Here is a 21,451-nt window from a genome sequence, read left to right on the forward strand (position 1 = left end):
TTAGCTTTGTTTATTGCAAGAAATTTGCCTTTTTAATCAACAGATCAAAGAAGTATTTTACTATTAAATAGAACAAGTTATTTAGACTCTTTTAAACCATTTAAGGAAGGATACAACACAAACTGACACTTAACAGATGGCCCTTTTAGTTTAATGAATTTATATCCTGGAGGATTTTTAGAAGAACGTAGTAAAATAGAGAATATTCGACTTGCTTTGCCATATGTTGTATTATTTATTTGAGACTTCTACAAAAGTAAAAATAATTCACTTCTGGAACCAATGCTGACATAGAAGAACAGATGTAGATTTGGTATATTACAATAAAAAATGTGCATCAAGTATCTTGCCATCAGGTGCCTACATTAAACTGGGTGACAAGAATAGACATCAGGTGGCAAACAACCCATGTGCTTACCGTACAACAGGGAGCTGACTCCCATCAGATCAGGGAACTGAACGACGCGACACCGCTACTGCAAGCACTCGGCCTGCCGCCGGACTCCCTCACACAGACAACCCGGCAGGACGCAAGGTCACCCCAGCACTCATGGGACCCAGCGAGATCTGTTCCATTTGTGCCGACGGGCCGAACACCTGACCCCTATGTGGCGCTTACCACCTAACAGGCAGGCTCGATGGCATCGGAATCCCCCTTGTGATGCCCCCACGCACACGATACCACCGGCGATCTACATAAAGACCAGCACGCCAGCAACACCTTCCACGCGTCTGGCATAGGATGAATAACCCGGACTCGGCAGTGGGAACCGTGAGCCCCATGTTATGCAGTATATGGGATCACGGGCCTCAATGCAAACTCTACGTAATATAAGCGCTAGCTAAAATAATATAACGTGATATCCTATGCATCCATGATCTAACGTTCCTTTTTCTGTTTGTTATTATTTGCTTTGATATCCATTTATGTGTTGCCTATGTAGAATCCAGCACTCTTACTTGAAACACCCTTAGGTGATAATAATATTATCTTGGGTATTCACTACAAGAATCCTGTGTTACTAAATCTACACGCGCCTTACGCCTACGCGTTGTAGTATTCCCGCTCAACCACGCTGTATTTTACCTTATTTTTCTTTTTTATTATGTCACTATCTACTGTATGTCTAGAGGGCACACCCATGAGTAACTAGGTGCGATCTGCTTAATCTAGACCGGTACCTATAGCCTACAAACCAATCCTTTACTATAATACATACACACTGTATATAAAACCCTATTGTCTGATTATCGCTCAAACATTGTGCTGTACTACCATGTTTTTACTAATGCTACCTAACTATCTGGCATGCTACGAAGTTTTTTGCAGGTTCATCACATTATGTACAACCACGTGTATTCAAAATTGGTCTATATAGCAATCTACATGCTGTTTCCCTGCAGATTTTTAAGGCTCGACTGTACCCAATAATGTGACTACACCTGCATCTACCGGTTTAACCAGTATAGTAATACACTGTTGTGACATTCAACGCAACTTAAGCGACTTTATCATGCCTGCCCATTGATATGCCTTATAACAAGACAGATCGCCTTGCCACATCTGAACGGGCATGTATGTCTATTGACACGAGTCTGCTTCCCTAACGTGCCTTACCACCCTAGATACGCTATATCAACCTATACTACTTTAACTTTATTTGTCTACAACAATGCACCTACTTCTTGTTGTGTTAATAAGTTAGCATGTTACCATTCGGATCATATGATCCATAACTTGTACTTTCAATCTCTAGGTCAATGGCAAAACTTTAAAAAGCAAACAACCTGTCTAGCTTGTATAGTACTACTGTTGTAACGTTTATAAAATGAGGCCGTCCTACCCGGGATTACATGCAACAATTGTACAATCAGTTATGCATTCCGTACGTATTTCATGCATTAACCCCTTGTTTTATTTTCTGTACTGACCCATCTTATATACCTACACATTGATTGGCATTACATTTATCCACTCAACCTGACCTAGAGATCAATCACTGCTAGGTCCGGCAGAGTGGGTTATGGCACTCATAGACTCCTCACTTTGATTAATTATTTGGCATATTATATTTTCTTAGCTCCAAGTTTTGCTGTCTCCGTCTAACTTTGAATGAATTACAATAAATCTTTTTTGTTTTTATTTTTGGAGACACTAATTGGATAGTATAATTGTATACTGGAATTTTGTATGCCAATATCGGGGGGCTGTTTCCTCCTTCCAATTGTATATATTCAGTGCTGATGGTTGGGCCAGGGGATATATTTATACTGTATAGTATTCTTAAATATATTAAAACCAGCCTTTGATTCTCATGTTTTTGAGTTTCAAATAATTTTCTTTGACTCTATAACCTTATTTCGGGTACAAGCCCTATTTGGTGGATCTGGAACCACCATTCTGACCTCAGTGCGTCCTATTCCTCTTCTTGTATGAGGTATAGATGCACTTTCTTTATCTTATTTAATTTGATTCATAGGGTTTAAGACCCACTACATATCCTTGGTCAGATCTCTTCAGAGTTCACTAATTTAATTTTCCTCTCAATATGGCAGGTTTCCTTTCAAATAAAAAGGATTTCTCCACTTGGTGTCTAGATGCAGATCAGGTGTTCTCTGAATCTAATTTGCTTGTTGAACAATCTAACTATACATTAACTGCTGGGTTTAATACACTTTCCAACCTCTATAAACAACAGATTAGAACGAGTTGGGAAATTTCCTCACTTGAAAATTATCTTAAAAAGGGTCTTATACCAAGAGGTTTGAGGGTACCCACAACTCCATCTAATCATATTGATGAGGAGGACTTTATAAAGGAATGGGAAGAAGCAGCAGGCCAGTGTTCTAACCGCTTTATGGAAATTATCTGTAAATATGAAAAAAAGAAATTACAAGACATTGAGACAAAGGTGGATACCGAAATAGATAAAATTGATCAATTTAAAACGGATCCCACATTTGCCTCTAATGAAAGCAAACTACAGACTAATTTAGAGAGATATCAGACAATCATTAAACAGAGGAAACACCAAAAATTCCTCAGAGATCACAGGGATTTTAAAACTGGCAATGTATATAATAAAAAATTCCAGTAAAGGAGAAGGGTTGATAGAGACCAAATCTCCACCTCCGAATACGAGACAAGTGGTTCAGACACTGACTCACAATCAACCCCATCTACCTCCAGTGAATCAAATAGAAGCATTCTTAAAAAGGGAGTAACTTTTTTAGAGAAAACACAGAACGAAGAACGCCCTTTCTTGAGACCAAGACCAAAGAGACAATCCTATCGGAGAAATCGATTTTAGAAAGAGACCAAATAATTAACCTATCCAAATATACCTTGACTCAGACTGAACATAATTTATTGGAAAGAGGACTTTCCTTCGTCCCAGTTCCTCAATTCAATAAGTTCACCTGGGTCAAGGATATTAATCTCTTTGTTCGAAAATTACTACTCCACAAAACACATGCCTTAAATGAGGAGAAAAGAGCCAAAGAATTGGGCCTGAACCTCAAAGACTACCAACTCACTTTATTGTTAGCAGAACTCTTAGAAGAAAGCGATCCAGTTGAAAGAAAAATCTGTCCCCTTACAGACTTGTGCCGCAAAAGTGAATTTTGTCCAAGATTAGGTGATTCCAAATATATACAGACCTTTTTGGAAATGGTCTGTAAAGAGATCGAGGCCTTATCCCCTGCAAAATTTCTGCTTAAACCAAATGCCAATCTCACCTATGGTGAATTAAAAGCACTAAAAAAGTTACAAGCCAGAGAGGAAATAACCATTAAACCCTCTGACAAGGGGGGCAACACTGTGATTTTAGATACCTCGCATTATGTTACCATCACTAAGAAAATTCTCTCTGACAACACTACATACAAAGTCTTAAAAACAGACCCAACAAAAACTTTCCTGTGTAAATTGAAACAGATTTTACAAAAGGGCTTTGATGATAATCTAATTTCTAAAAAAGAATATGATTTCATGCTGAATTTGAATCCACGCATACCTACATTTTACAGTCTGCCTAAAATTCATAAAAAATATCAAGATTTAACAGGCAGACCTATAGTGTCAGGAAACAATAATCTGACTCAAAATGTAAGTGTATATTTGGATCACATCCTACGACCCTTAGTTGCGAAACTTCCCTCTTTTCTAAGGGACACCAAACAAACTTTGGCTCATCTCAAAACGCTTAATATACCCCCAGATTCCAAACTCTGCAGTCTAGACGTAGAAGCACTCTACAGTTCAATCCCACATGCGATTGGGCTTAAGCATGTACAATACTTTCTACTACAGAGAGGTCAACATCTACAACAACATAGTGAATTTGCAATTGAATTACTGCATTTTGTACTAACACATAACTTTTTTCTCTTCAACGATACCTACTACCACCAGGTGCAGGGTACGGCGATGGGGACGTCTTGTGCGCCCTCATATGCCAACCTGCACCTGGGTTGGTGGGAAGAGAAAATAGTTTTTTCAGCCGACTCCAATCAGTTTACCCGATATATCCTTTCTTGGAAAAGGTATATCGACGATATAATGATAATATGGAGCGGCACCACAGATGATTTCTCTCTTTTTGTACAATCACTTAATGAAAACACCCTTAATTTGAAATTCACGTCAGAAATAGGTACGCCTAATCTTAATGTTCTCGATTTAACGGTAATTCCTTTAGAAGGTACTGTCAAAACTGACCTCTTCAGAAAAAGCACAGCTACCAATAGCCTGCTTAACTGGGGAAGCTACCATCCAGTCCCCCTGAAAAGAGGTATACCAACAGGACAATACCTGCGCCTAAGGCGCAACTGCTCCGATGTACAAGACTTCAAAATAAAAGCTAGAGAGTTACGTACAATGTTCAGAGCCAAGGGATACCCACATAAATGTCTGAAACGGGCCTATCATCGAGCGCTCTTAACAGATAGAGAAGATTTGATTAAAGATGTACCATCATCTTTACCTAAAAAAGCTTCAGATTCCAAACTCCTGAGAGTCATTGCAACATATGACGCTGGCTGGGAACCAGTTAAATCTATTTTAAATAGATACTGGCCCATACTCAAACAAGACGTACATCTAAAACAAATTCTTCCCCCAAATGCGGCACTTATAGCACGGAGGGGAAAGAACATTAAAGATGCCCTTGTACATAGCCACTTCAAACAATCTAAGACAACTAAAACTCATTGGCTCTCTAATAAACTTCAGGGGACATATAAATGCGGCCGATGTAAAGCCTGTGATTCCATCTGCAGGGATTCAAAAAGTTTTCAGAACAGTGATCAAACTGAGACCTTCCATCCCAACTCCTTTTTCAACTGTAATTCTAAAGGACTGGTATACTTGATTAAATGCCAGTGCAACTTACTATATGTAGGGAAAACTTTTAGGCCTTTTAAAAGACGGATCCTGGAACATCTAAATTCCATCAAAACCAGTAGACATATTGAAACTACGGTATCTAGGCATGGTATCTAGGCATGGTATCTAGGCAAATCTCAAATTTCTGGGCATTGAGCTGATTAAACTTGATCAAAGAAAAGGAAATCTGGATAAGCTCCTCAGGAGAAGAGAGTGTTTTTGGATTTACCGCCTGGACACTCTATCCCCTGGGGGCCTCAATGAAGGTTTCTCTTACTCTCCCTTCATTAGTGACTCCTGATAACTTACAATGCCACCCATATATTACATTAGTGAACTCTGATAAACTATAATGCCATCTATGTATTATAAGAACTTTTTACAGTAATACTAATCTTCTGACCTATAAACACATTAAGTTTTCTTTATTTAGTTCATGAGTGAATTATTATTAATTATTAGTATTCTTTCTGACGATACCCCCAATATCTCTAGTGGTATATTTTCCTTCCTTCCCTATTAAATTCCATTTCTTCTTCGGAATTCACGTACAATTGAAATGTCTAATTCAATATATAGAAGCTATATGTATATATAATATAAGGTTTACCACAAAAACTATTCCCTAGGAACTTTGCTTGCTCTTCTGAATAAATTGTACATATAGCACTCTACATACATTTGTGTACTTTTGAATTACAGCAAGATATAAGTTCTCGTCTGAATAACTATACATATTGCATATAGGTGCACCTTTGAATCATAATAAGATATGTCTTCCTTTAAATAACTGTACACTTGTATGAGATATACACCTTTTGTACATTATAGTAAGATGTATCCTCGATTTGGATAATGGTATATGCACATAGACTTCCACCTGTGTATTAGATGGTATATATGCATCTTATGATGTCAAGAATTATGTACTTTCTATTCATAAAAATAGGTAAAGATGAGCCCGAATTCTATAAGTATATGATTTCCAGTCAATATTAGATATAAGATACCGACTGACCTACTGTATAAGTGGGTCCATCGTTACACTAATTACTCTATGAATCAATTTTTGGGTCTCTTTTTTCCACTTTATTAAAATCGGTTCATAAATGTATAAGTTTCTTGCAACATACCGGACTGCATATACCAGCGCACCAATTGTAAGGATCTAGATTTCTTGCTATCCACACTGTATAATAACAATAATTTTAAGGAAATCTCTTATCTTAGCATCTATTTTTATTTATTATTAACTCTGTATAACAGCCGATTGTACGGCACTTTTCCACGCCCCAAGTACGCCCCTTTATTATGATAATTGAGAGTGATGGAGGAGCATTCCCTCCTCCTTTCCTCCTCCCCTCTCCCTCCCGTTGCTTTGTCCCACGTGGGATCGGACGGACGCCGAAATGTCGCCGCCCATCTGAATAGTGATTGGATCCTGCGTTACTTCCGGGTCCCGTCTACTCCACGCCTTACATACACACCGGAGGACCATCATTGGGCCAAAATCGGAGCATTTCGATTGGCGGTCAAGGATTTAAAAGCCACTAGCGGGACGAGGTATCGTTTAACCCCTGACGAAGGTGCATTAGACGCACCGAAACGCGCGTCGGGTTTCAGTCTTATTTAATTTTATTTTTCACAGCATGTCACTATGGTAGCACTAGGTGTTTGATTTAATTCACGTTAAACTCTCAGCACTGATGGAGTCTTGCCTGTAGCCATATAGCTGCCTCTACTTGTTTTCTCTCTCCTTTTGATAGGGACAACATAGAACACCCTCGAAGGTGTTTCTAGGAGTTGCAGGGTATATACCTCTATTTCTATGGATTTTTGCCTATGTTGCAGATACACCTTCTAGGTAATTTCTACCTGTTGTCTCCCTTTTCCCTATAGGGATAGAACAGAACACCCTTGAAGGTGTCTACCTTAGGAGGGATAGGGACTATATCCATGTCTATGGACTTATATATCTATGTAGCAGATACACATTTAGGTAATCTCTGCCTGTCATCTCTCTTTTCCCTATAGGGATAGTATAGAACACCCTTGAAGGTGTCTATCTTAGGAGCAGTAGGGATTATACTTTTGTTTCTCAACTGTACCTGCTTCCTTTAGATATTGTAACATTGGTTTATTAAGTGAGAATCCCCTCCTTTGAGTTTCAGGAGAGACAGTTTAATTCATTACTATCTATGTGTTCTAACTAGGAGCTACAGGGTGGAGACATTGTCATTAGAGACATTTACTTTTGCTTCCCAAACCGCCTGTATACCTACACATTGATTGGCATTACATTTATCCACTCAACCTGACCTAGAGATCAATCACTGCTAGGTCCGGCAGAGTGGGTTATGGAACTCATAGACTCCTCACTTTGATTAATTATTTAGCATATTATATTTTCTTAGCTCTAAGTTTTGCTGTCTCCGTCTAACTTTGAATGAATTACAATAAATCTTTTTTGTTTTTATTTTTGGAGACACTAATTGGATAGTATAATTGTATACTGGAATTTTGTATGCCAATATCGGGGGGCTGTTTCCTCCTTCCAATTGTATATATTCAGTGCTGATGGTTGGGCCAGGGGATATATTTATACTGTATAGTATTCTTAAATATATTAAAACCAGCCTTTGATTCTCATGTTTTTGAGTTTCAAATAATTTTCTTTGACTCTGACCCATCTTATGCCTCAATAAAAACAAAGATTGACAAAAAAAAAAAAAAAAGAATAGACATCACTGATAAATGCGGTTATTCACCAAGTTGCAAATTTGCCGTGGCAAATTCAGAGGAAACTATCCAGTATATGTAATTCAGAGGATAAAGGTAGGTCACTAGATTTGCTATCACCAAACTTCTATAAAATTGACCCAAGTGAACTCTTCTGAATCAGTAGACCCTAAATGTGCCCAAAATACCTTCTAACTTAACCAAGTATTAATTCCTGAAAAATTCAGAACCTCGTTCTTTAAAATATTATTTGGTGGCTGACCACACAAGCAGCGTACTGGCTAGTAATGGATAATTAAAGGATTCTATCAACCCTTTATTATCAATGGTGTCATTATCTTCCGAGTGCCCTATTGGGCGCTAGTTAATAGGTGCCCCCTTATTTCGATTGAAAATGCCATAATTGAAATATAAAACTTACCTTGAATCCATGCTGGGGTAGGATCTTCCATGCCCTGTTTGACATCACTCCCTTCTGCTCCCTAGTCCTTCTCAAATGCTTCTTTATAAGTGCGGGAAGGGCGAGAGTGTGGTGGACACAGGAAGAGGGGGAATATTTAAAAAAAAATTTAGATGATAAAAGATAGAAAACAGACAAACGCAGGATGGCAAAGGAGGCGATTACCTGAGCAGGAAAGGAGGGAGGAAGACATTGGAACTTCCTGTTGCAAGTGTGCTACCTGCAAAGGAGAGGCTCATTACATCTTTCAGCAATACGCAGTACACTTTGACAACAGACGTCAATTTTGCACATAATTGATATTAGGCAGCCTAAGACATGTGTGCTGGGGGTGAAACTAGCACCTGTATATGCAGTGATTCAAGAAGAAACACTGCACACACCAACTCCTACCACCATAACCGCTTCTAAAAGCACAAGTGGTCATGGTGGTAGTTGGAGTAACCCAATAACTATTTGTACATTAGCTGCTTGTGCAACCAGCAACAAAATATTGTGGATTCATGTGGTACGGCCTGCAAAATGCAGGCAATTTTGCAAATATGCCTTTTAAAGTAAAAGGCCAAGTCAATAACTTTATTATTTCATAAATAGTCTATTTTACTTGTCATTCAGTAAAATATCAATATGCAATTCTTGAAAAACACAGCGATTTTCGCACATATTTCGAATTGACCGGATATAATTATTTACTAACAATAAATAAAACACAGATGTGTTTTTTTTGTTTTTTTGTTTTTTAATTCTTTCCAAGATGTTCTATGTAATATTACTCCTGGGTTACAGTAACACAGTTATATCAAACCCTCATCAGCACTGAGATCACACCCCATCCTTGCTATAGATAATATAATGTGTTCATGTGGATAATTACAGGATGGACATTATTGGCTCAAATTTACACATAAAAGCAATTAGCTTGAACATGTTTGCTTTAAGTACCTCCCTGTGTTATTCCTTATCTGCTGTTCCATCCAACCTGATTAGCTTCTGATTAAGAAGCCATTGATAAACACCAGAGGGTAGTATATAATAATATAACATTGAAATATAAAGGGTTCATGGGACCTATCAGGGATGACATGCAGCTATACTGACATAAACACAATATTACAATTTTACATCATACAAGTAATGTGGCTTTTTAAGACAGTATTCATTAATGTATAGTTTAGATCTTGATACATGTTATCTTACCTTATTTTGCATGCTGAGTTGAGTGAGATTGTGGAGTAGGGTACAGCACAAAGAAGCCGAACACTTTCCAAAATGAGGGAATCCTCTACATACATTCCTGCACATTTGTTTCTTGATTATACGTGTTTATGTTTGATTATTTTTCATTTGTAGTGATTATTACATAATCTAATATGTTGTATATTCTTCTAGGCTGCTAATTTTGGTCAGTTCCATTTGGATGACGATTCCAGCTGGGGCATGAGAGGTATGGGATAATCTAAACCATATACATCATGATTGTTATTCTTCTTATAAATTAATCATGGCGGTTATTGACAGGAACAGTAGGTTGATGAGGACATTTGTCAAACAAGCGTATAACCTATTGTAAGGCAATGGGAAGAGCAGCATGGTGGGAGGGATAGGACGGGGGGGGGGGGGGCAGCAACCAGGTGGGAAGGAGAGAGTGGAGGGGAATGTGGACCCCTAAAATGAGAGAGTAAGTTTGTTTGAGAAGTGATAGTTATCCTGCCATCCTGTCACTTCTCAAACCTAAGGACTATGGTCCTTAATGGACTTCTTGAAAGACTGAAGACTATGGGAGAGTCTGATTGGAGAAGGCAGGCTGTTCTATAGGAATACAAAAAAAAAGGTTAATTGGAGTAGGCCACTCTGTTTGACATCATATAGTTACAAAATAATGAAAATGTAATTTTATACATATATATATATATATACAAACCTAAGCATTGAGGAATGGCTAGATGGATGGATGGATATGTATGTAGGTAGATAATACTGATAATATCTGAATTATGTTGCAATTATGATACAGTTAGTATAAGAGATACAAGTATGTGGTTTTGTAGTTATTTAAGAGTTGGGGGATTATTACACTTTTTGCTGTCTCTCCACAGATTACAAGGTAAGAGAAACAGTTTGATCACCAAAAGCAGATGTTTCACCCTTTTTCAAGGTTACGTTTTTCTCTTCCTTTCTATTCACGTCTCTCTTTGTACAATATTTTCTATATTAAATATCGATTCCAGCACGTACTTTAAATCACTACTATATAATTTTCATAAGGGCCGTTACAGTATCTGAGGTCTACTCTGTTCTCATTTGGAAACAGATCTATCCCTACGAAACATTGATTGTAACGAACCAAGTGCGAGTGAAGTTGCCAAAGGATGTGGACAGAACCAGGCTGGAGGTAAGCCCACCACATTTACTTATGAACATAATAATTATCGCTATTTATAAAGTACTATCATATTACCCACGCATACTATGAGTAAAGAAAAAAAAACATACAACTAATTACAACAAAACAAGCTTGACATATACGGACAAGGGACAATATTGCCTTGTAACATAATAATATAAGGATACTCACAAGCTCAGGAGCCTCTATATCTTTTATATATGTCATATATATGAGGGGTGATAGCAATGTATATGATTCTGTAGGACAGAGTGTGCAGTATTCCACTCACATGTAATGGAACCTCAACCCGGGCTCTGGAATAGCTGACAATGACTCTTTCGGCTGGTGTTGTCTTATTAAGAGTATGAAAGCCATTAATCCCTAACTCAGAAACAATTATATACAAAAAAAAAGTCAATAATAGTGCAGTATGCTGAATAGTGCAGTTTTAGATATCCCTGGCTCATTTAGCCACTTTTAATTTAATCACTAATTTAGCCACTTTTGCCAGTCAGATATATATGACCATGGCTTCTCAGGGGAGCACCGCACCGCTGTTCCCTCCCTTAGATTCACCACTGTAATGAGAGTTGCACAGAAAATGCATTTAGAATATAACAGATTTCATCATTTGCATTTATAGTTTTTACAGGTTAAAAAACATCTCGGCACTATAATTAGTGTTTGTTTTGATGCAGGAGTGGGAGGATTGTTTTCGTAACCAGAAAAGGTACCATTCTCAAAGTTCCATTCAATCCCTTGGTGTCTCTAATATTTTCCCAACATACTAAACTAAAACTAAGATTTGAGAACAGAAAACACAGGAACCTCGTTGATTCAGATTAGTACTTGTTCTCTAAACACTTCAATGTGTTTTGTATGATTGCTCAGCAAGAGATATTGCTTTCCCAGAGCTTTTTTTTCTTTATTTAAGCCAGTATGGTAAAGATGCATGGAAGGCAAAAGAAAAAGTGCGAAAACAAGTTGGGAAAAAAAAAAAGTGAAAATAAACATTACACATCTGGATCTCATGAATGCGCAAAAATTACAAAAGATAAAAAAAAACAATCAACCAAGTAGTCAGGATAAAATTGATGTTTAAATATAACTTAGCATATGAGATGTTCAGTTTGCTTTGGACAAATCAGTGAGATTTTGGCTGCCTTTTTTTTTATAAAAAAATAAATGCAGTGTCCTCATCCTGAGCTCCTGTTTATTTATTTAACATTAAATCGGGTTTGCCTGTTTAATACCAGGTGTGGCTTTGGCTATTTTAACTCCGAGGGGATCTTGCTTCAAAGGTCCCCTGGAGTTGTAAAACATAATAATAAATAAGGCAGCCTTGCATGTGTTAGGAAAATGTATTGCCTAATCCTGAACATCTGCATTGATACATTGACCTAGAGGTGATGTGACAAAGTAAAGACCACGTGTCATTGGTCTGTTAGGCACTATTGTAAGTCCATAGACAGACCGACTGAACAGATGTCCTTTTTGATTGTAGATTCTATATTCTGTATTCAAATATATACTGCAGAGCTGCATTAAAAGCATTGCTGCTCTGCATGATATGTTTTCTTTAATAAGAGCTCAAAGTTTAAATGGGAATCCAGTCTGCTTTACTAACGCCAAACATGTGCCAAATATACCCGATAAATGCATACACAATATATATGTATATACAGGGAGCAGTCATTGTTTGACAATTTCATCTGATCATTTGAAGGATAACATTTTTTTAGTCAACTGCAATTTTTTGCCTTTAAATTGCCGCATAATGTTCTGAATTATTTTCCTCTAGTTAGGAATTTCATTATGTACTTGTATTTTCTAAAAAAGAGACACTGTAGGCACTATAAACATTTCATCTCATTGACGTCCCTTGGCATTGTCCGTCTATTCAGTTTTAAACCATTTTCAAGCAGTAGGGGTTCCAATGTGGCCCCTACTGCAGACATGGCTAATATCGAGATTACACACTTTCTTCTAGCCATACAATTTCATACCGGCAATAGGCACTGTAATAGGCTGAAAGCAGTCAGCTGACACTCTTAACCAACCAGAGCCACCTATGGCTGCTTGGAATAATGTTCCCTTATTAGCTCAAGCAGCAAGAAGGAATGGGTAGATGGGAACTCTCGTTTAGCATTAAATTATGAACCACGGTTTAACGATCATTGAAAGTACAGTGCCAGGCGACTCCAGACACTATAACCACTTTAAATAGATGAAGCAGTGTCCCTTTAAAAATTGAGATTTTTTTTTTTCTTGTTATGTACTTCTTTGGCAGATTTTAAGGGTTTTAGAGAGGCCATCCAATTTAGGGTGTGAAAATAATAACGCTATGAGAGTAAATGAGACACGTGAACCACAAACTATATCCTATATAGACCATACATTCACAAACCTTTCACTGATCCTTACCTATGGGAGCAGGCTTTAAGCTATAAGCACAATTTTAAGGCTTCTGGTCAAATGTCAGCATTCCGGAGACTGAGTCAAACCCTTAGCTTGACCTACACTCCTCTTTGTTCATGATTTAAGGGATATTTGCCATTGTCTTGATTAAAAGGAAATAAATCCCATACAGTGCGGTCGCAGTTGCATGTACGAACTCACCACAGCAGCATTCCCAACGTATGATTATATTTTACTTGATGGGTGAGTTTGCCAAGTCATCGGCTGCCTGCCACCAATTCTCCTGGTCGAAAGAGAAACAGCCGATGATCCCAATTAAAATGACCTGTAGAGCATTGTTTGCTGTGAGATTGCCAGGCAGTTAAATGTGTAAATTACACAAATATGACAGTAAAAAATATTAGTATTAATATTATTTTTTGTCTCTATGTAGGACAGGAGTGGCCAGAAGCTATTTATGCGGATCATATTACCCCTCCTTCTGGATTATTCACTAAAGTGACAATTGTTTTGGAATTCAAAGTGAATTTCAAATTGAAGGTCAAATTAGTCAATCTGGATGCATATCTGACTTAGAGAATTTTTGCCAATTCCGCTATTTTGCCCTGAAAATTGAAATAGTTTGTGTTTATTTCCATTAGATCGATCTTGTGATCCCATTAATCATTTATATGTATTTCTTTCCATGCAATCTCTGTGTTTCTTGTAGTCCCCTAGCTATTCCTCCTTCTTCCCTCCGTGTGCACTATATATCCCACAATACAATAATAATAATAAAACTGTTATTAACCACACACACACACACATATAAACTGTCACACAGATCCTATACAGCCATAGACATCTCATACTGTTACCAATAAAATTGGTAAGATACTCCCCGGTACTCTCAGTGGCCCGTTATATGAATCCAATGGAGGAAGGACAAATAAATAATATTTTTGAAGCTTAGTAAAGGGTGAAACAGCCTGTGAGATAGTTGTACCGTCCCAATGGGAACAATGCAGACAATGCGAAGGTAAAGGGCTCTCGACAATAGATGAGTTGGAGTCAGCCATGTATAAAATCACATCTCCTTTAATCACCCCTTGGATCATTAAACAAATAGTTTAAATTTCCTTCATGTAGCAGCAGCATCCAATTCAGGCACAAGAAATAATAGCATTCTTGGCATAAATATTCCATACACAATCCAAATGGTATTGACAAAGTACAATGTGTTTCTTCATAAACCTCATATACTCATTTCACACAAATAACATAGACATCAGATTAATGGCAAAAAGCAAGTGAGAACAGTATAAAATGTTGGACCTTAAACTGGGTCACACAGAAATAGATTTTACCCTGTGAGCTCATATCCTTCTCTCAAGACGTTTAGGAATAGATAAATGACTGGAAGACGTTTAGAGATATTTTGATAGGCCTAGGCAGTTGTGGAGTGCTTCGGACAGGAGGAAACAAGGCAACAGGAAGCCATAGCACGAGTTAACAAATGGGTCAGATATAGTATTATTATCATTTATAAAGCGGCAACATATTCCATAGCGTTTTACAATATTATAAGATTTAATAATAAATTCGACAATTACAAAAACTTACAGGAACAATTGGTTGAAGAGGACGTTGCTCAAACGAGCTTACATTCTAGAGCAGGGGTTACCAACCCAGTTCTCAAGTACCCCCTACCAGTCCAGGATTTAGGGATTACCCTGTTGTGTCTAAAGTAATCTTTGTTTTTTGTTTTGGTTTTTAACACCTTAGACACAAATGAGTAATCCCTAAATCCTGGACTGTTAGGGGGTACTTGAGGACTGGGTTGGGAACCACTGGTTTAAAGGATATATGAGAAGAGCAGCAGGTAACTTTGGCAGAGGTATATAGTATGGACTGTAAGGGGTTAACCTGGGCATATGTGAGAACAGTGAACATTAAATTACAGTAATCGGGAGATAATTGATGCATTGATTATACTTTTATTTTTTTTAATTTTAATTTTTTTTATTTTTGCTGTGCATAGCATAACAAACAGGCTATTGTGGCCACAACAGCAGGTGCTAGCTAATAAAAATAAAATACAGAGGAAACAATATCATGGCATTGAAGAAAACAGCACAATTTTTTTTGGAGGTAGATTCAAGCTAGGGAACATGCTTATTTTTATAATACTATAACCAGGATGATTATGTTAGATTTGGATCATGCCGCCGCAGTTTGACCTTCCAAGGATGTAAGAGGTGTGGAGGGACCTTTCCCGGGTGGGTCTTGGCCCAGGGGGGTAGTAGTTCACTGTAGTATCGGGTTTCAGAGGCTGCCGTCTCTTCACCAGCTGCACAGCCACTTGGCTTCTCCCGGTGGGCCACGGTCTATGGACTGTGCGTCGTGGGTCTGGCTGACAGTCAGGGGCGGTAGCAGGTCGTGCTGTGCGTTGCTGGATTCGGAGCCAGAATTGTGCCCAGATGTTATCAAGGTATACTTTTATTTTGACCCATTCTAACATAAGATGCAGCGAAAACTTTATTTTTGCTAACTGTTACCAGACTTCTTGATGCAAGAATGAATTAAAACATAACGATTTAACTTTATCTCCTCTGTCGTGGGTCAGCTAGTGCACTCCCTTTAAAAACTTTAAATTAAATTCATATCAGGATGCCTGGTTATCCATTGCAGAATGTGTAGACATATGTTTCGACTTTCAGAATCCAGTGGCAATTTAAAAGTTAGAAAGAATACTGTAGTTTGTGTTTGTGACAGCAGGGGGCTCTGCAGAGCTGTATTCCAAGCGAAAACATTCATCTCAACTAACAGTTTGTGCTTGCAGGAAAAATGTGTTGTTGTTTTAAATTTGTTCCCATAAAAAAGTATATTTTAAACAAAACTGTATTTCTGATATCTGAGTCTCACTACTAGACAAAGCTTGTTCCCCTTACGTTTAATAATTACTTAAGTGTAAAAATTACTAAAATGTGCCAAGCATAAAGCAACAACCACATGTTAATAAGCCTAACTTTTGATCAACTTGCATACTTTTAACATTGATCGCATGTATTCACCTATTAGTCCTCATATCTACTTATAAAAATGTGCAGCTTAATCCTGTGATGACAATGTTTACGTTTATAATCCTGTGACTGCTGTCGTGGCATAAGGGGCATGTTTGTAACCCATATTGCACAATAAAAATAAAAAATAGAAAAAAAAAGTTTCACTACACAAATGTTAATACTTAAAAACGTGACTTATTTATAGTTACCTCAGTGTAAATCATTAAATTTATTAGACCCTACCTTTATTAACGCACTGTATTGATACAGATGGTGGGGCCATTTGCCAAATATTATGGTGTGTGTAATAATACCTTTTGATTAGCTATTTGGTTATGGTAAAATAGGTGAGGTGACTAGTGATGTCCCGAACGGTTCGCTGGCAAATAGTTCCTGGCGAACATCGCATGTTCGCGTTCGCCACGGATGGCGAACATATGCGATGTTCGGTCCGCCCCCTATTCGTCATCATTGAGTCAACTTTGACCCTGTACCTCACAGTCAGCAGACACATTCCAGCCAATCAGCAGCAGACCCTCCCTCCCAGATCCTCCCACCTCCTAGACAGCATACAATTTAGATTAATTCTGAAGCAGCATTCTTTTCTTTTTTTTATTATTATTTTTTTTTTTGTGTTTATTATACATTATCCTCCATAGCCAGTAACCTGTGTTTATTATACATTATCCCCCATAGCCAGTAACCTGTGTTTATTATACATTATCCCTTCCATAGCCAGTAACCTGTGTTTATTATACATTATCCCCCCATAGCCAGTAACCTGTGTTTATAATACATTATCCCTCCCATAGCCAGTAATATGTGTTTCTTATACATTATCCTCCCATAGCCAGTAACCTGTGCTTATTATACATTATCCCCCCCATGGCCAGTAACCCGTGTTTATTATATATTATCCTCCCATAGCCAGTAACCTGTGTTTATTATACATTATCCCTCCCATAGCCAGTAACCTGTGTTTATTATACATTATCCCTCCCATAGCCAGTAACCTGTGTTTATTATACATTATCCCTCCCATAGCCAGTAACCTGTGTTTATTATACATTATCCCCCCATAGCCAGTAACCTGTGTTTATTATACATTATGCCCCCATAGCCAGTAACCTGTGCTTATTATACATTATCCTCCCATAGCCAGTAACCTGTGTTTATTATACATTATCCCTCCCATAGCCAGTAACCTGTGTTTATTATACATTATCCCCCCCATAGCCAGTAACCTGTGTTTATTATACATTATCCCCCATAGTCATTTATCGTTGGACCTAGGCAGCATGATGTCTTAGGCCGGGTGAGTGAGTGAGTGAATAATATATTATATATGTTTAGAAACATATTAGTAATAGTGATGTCGCGAACATGAAATTTTCCGTTCACGAACGGCGAACGCGAACTTCCGCAAATGTTCGCGAACGGGCGAACCGCCATAGACTTCAATAGGCAGGTGAATTTTAAAACCCACAGGGACTCTTTCTGGCCACAATAGTGATGGAAAAGTTGTTTCAAGGGGACTAACACCTAAAAAGGGGGCAGGACCTATTGTCCTCACCACTGGCCCCCACCCCTGAGCGGTGGGTGGGGGCCCTAAACAAGAATAATGGGGGGGACCTAATGTTCTCCCCCTGGCCCCCACCCCTGAGCGGTGGGGGCCCTAAATACAAATTGATGGGGGACCTAATGTCCTCCCCCCTGGCCCCCACCTCTGAGCGGTGGGTGGGGGCACTAAATACAAATTGGGGTGGGGACCTAATGTCCTCCCCCTGGCCCCCACCCCTGAGTGGTGGGTGGGGGCCCTAAACACAAATTGGGGGGGACCTAATGTCCTCCCCCCTGGCCCCCACCCCTGAGCGGTGGGTGGGGGCCCTACAGTAAAATACGGGGGGGACCTAATGTCCTCCCCCCTGGCCCCCACCCCTGAGCAGTGGGTGGAGGCCCTAAATACTAATAAGGAGGGGGACCTTAGGTCCTCCCCCCTGGCCCCCACCCCTGAGCGGTGGGTGGGGGCCCTAAATACTAATAAGGGAGGGGCCCAAATGTCCTCCCCCTGGCCCCCGACCCTGAGCGGCGGGTGGGGGCCCTAAATACCAATAGGGGGGGGACCTATTGTCCTCCCCCCCGGCCCACACCACTGAGCGGTGGGTGGGGCCCTAAATACAAATTGTGGGGGGACCTAATGTCCTCCCCCTGGCCCCCACCCCTGAGTGGTGGGTGGGGGCCCTAAATACAAATTGGGGGGACTTAATGTCCTCCCCCCTGGCCCCCACCCCTGAGCGGTGGGTGGGGGCCCTACAGTAAAGTAAGGGGGACCTAATGTCCTCCCCCCTGGCCCCCACCCCTGAGCGGTGGGTGGGGGCCCTAAATACTAATAAGGGGGGGACCTAATGTCCTCCCCCCTGGCCCCCATCCCTGAGTGGTGGGTGGGGGCCTTAAATACAAGAAAGGGGGGTACCTTAGGTCCTCCCCCCTGGCCCCCACCCCTGAGCGGTGGATGGGGGCCCTAAATACTAATAAGGGGGGGACCTAATGTCCTCCCCCTGGCCCCCATCCCTGAGCGGCGGGTGGGGGCCCTAAATACCAATAGGGGGGGACCTATTGTCCTCCCCCCCCCGGCCCCCACCCATGAGTGGCGGGTGGGGGCCCTAAAAAAATGTGTCCCCCCAGATGACTAGGGGTCCCCAAACCCCTAGTCACCCCCTCCCCCCCCCAAAAAAAAAAGTATCCCCCTACCCAACCCCCTCACCCTAAAAATAATGAGGGGGGACCTTTAACTAAGAACCTGTAAAGAAAAAGAAAATAAACTTACCATTTGTTGTTTTCTTTCTTCTAAAATCTTCTTTTTTCAGCCCCAAAAAAGGCCAAATAAAAAACTATAATAAACAACGCAATTTAAAAAAAAAATAATAATAATCCATCTTCACCCATGGAGGGCTCCGCGCAGACTGAGCTCTGCAGGGCGGGGGAAGGCTTATAAAGCCTTGCCCCGCCCTGCAATTAGGCTCAGAGCACTCTGATTGGTGGGTTTAAGCCATCCAATCAGAGTGCTCTGACAGGTAAATGAAGAGACTGACAGGTAAGTCTCTACATTTACCTGTCACAGCACTCTGATTGGTTGGTTTGAAATCCACCAATCAGAGTGCTCTGTGTCATTTTACACAGCGTGGGACAGTTCTTTGGAATTTTCCCACGCTGTGTAATTTGCTCATAACACTCTGATTGGTGGATTAAGTAACCAAACTACTCAGAGAAAGTAAAGAAAGTATATAGTGATCATGATTTTTAACGATATCCAATATTTTTAAGGTGGTCTCAAACAAACATAAAATGCTATATAAAATTTGTGGGAATATCGAATAGTCGTGTACAGTAAATCAGAGAGGGCTCAGAATATCGAACCATCGATCGGTATCCAACTTTGTGCAAATGGGGAGTTTGCGGTTGTGCAAATGGACTGTTTGCGGTTGTTTGCGGTGCGTTAAACGGGGAGTTTGGTCTGCCACTGTGAAGCGGGCGTAACCCTTACACTACCTGATCGATACAACATCATACCTGATGTTTTAAAGCACGTTATTCCAAACAATTTAGGAATGTTAGGTGATTTATGCCCTTTATGGATTAAAACCAGACTCTGCATCAACTATGTAATTTTCCATGGGAGTTTTGCCATGGATCCCCCTCCGGCATGCCACAGTCCAGGTGTTAGTCCCCTTGAAACAACTTTTCCATCACTATTGTGGCCAGAAAGAGTCCCTGTGGGTTTTAAAATTCGCCTGCCTATTGAAGTCTATGGCGGTTCGCCCGTTTGCGAACATTTGCGGGAGTTTGCGTTCGCCGTTTGCGAACGGAAAATTTTATGTTTGCGACATCACTAGAGGTGACAGTTTGTCTTTAACGGTAAATGTTGTTTGTTGGTTCTTGCATATATTTATATTATGCATAAATTTATATTTCTCTAAATTGATTCTTGTCTGCTACTTGCCTGGTCTAACTCCTAGTTCACCGAGATCCCTCTGTAGAGAAGTAAAATCCTGCTCACACTGTATTAACTTTATTAACACTGTATTAACTGTATTAACTGGCTCTGCCCCTGATCTGCCGGCTTGACAGGCTCAGCCAATCTTATGAGAAAGCACTGTGATTGGCTCAGACCACCACTTCTGTTGATGTCAGCAGACAGGGGCAGGTCAGAGGCAGACAGGGGCAGAGCCAACAGCTACTGACTTGAATACAAGTAAGATTTTACTATATTTAGGGTGGCAAGAATGGACCATGGGGGCTAGATGGTGGTTTTAACACTGTAGGGTCAGAAATACATGTTTGTGTTGCTGTTCCTATAGTGGTCCTTTAATTGCACTTTGGCATCCATTGAGATCCAACTAATTTAGGCTACGTGTGATTTAAGGTTTATTGTCTTAAGCTGGACATTTTTTTTCATTTGTGTGAGAAATCCTTGTAGGTGTTTGTCCATGACTTTTACATCAAATTTGCATGAATTTTGCACTGTAACACTGTTGCTAAACATTCTATAATGTGATTAGGTCCAATGGCAAACTTACAATGTGTTTTAGGGCAAACAAAGTAGTCAACAGCAAGGGTGCATTTTGTAGGCCGTGAAAATATGTGACTTGTGAGTTCTAAGCCATGGTACACACATTGTATGAGAAATCGGTTCTCTGGCAAATGATCCTTCACTTTTCCTACATCATTGAGCTGACCCATGGCATTTACACAACCTTTGCATGCATTTTGCCTCTGGTAAAAGTTCATGTTTTTGTGCGCAATATACATTATTATTGAGAAAATTATGTGAAAAGTTTGCAGAAAACATTGCAGCTGCACTTTTGATATTTTAAATCATAATTAGCAGAGTGAAGTAGATAAGGGCTTACACATGCTCGATAATGGAAATTTAATCTGTGGTGCCATTCAGGCTGGAATTTCACTGTAGTAGACAATAGCTGAAAATTGTCCCGGCACACACAGAGAGATTCCTTAAC

General features: G+C 39.6%; 1 protein-coding gene across 1 annotated transcript in view; it reads left to right on the forward strand.

The window, feature by feature from the left end:
• Positions 1-21,451, forward strand: part of ABLIM2 (actin binding LIM protein family member 2) — a 127,031-nt gene that overhangs the window by 95,949 nt on the left and 9,631 nt on the right. The window contains exons 18-20 of the mRNA XM_063457740.1: positions 9,975-10,029; positions 10,682-10,689; positions 10,897-10,977. Coding sequence (XP_063313810.1) covers positions 9,975-10,029; positions 10,682-10,689; positions 10,897-10,977 — 144 coding nt within the window. The remainder of the gene's footprint in view (positions 1-9,974; positions 10,030-10,681; positions 10,690-10,896; positions 10,978-21,451) is intronic.

This window comes from Pelobates fuscus, chromosome 6 (genome assembly GCF_036172605.1).
Source record: "Pelobates fuscus isolate aPelFus1 chromosome 6, aPelFus1.pri, whole genome shotgun sequence".
In the NCBI taxonomy this organism is placed as follows: Eukaryota; Metazoa; Chordata; class Amphibia; order Anura; family Pelobatidae; genus Pelobates; species Pelobates fuscus.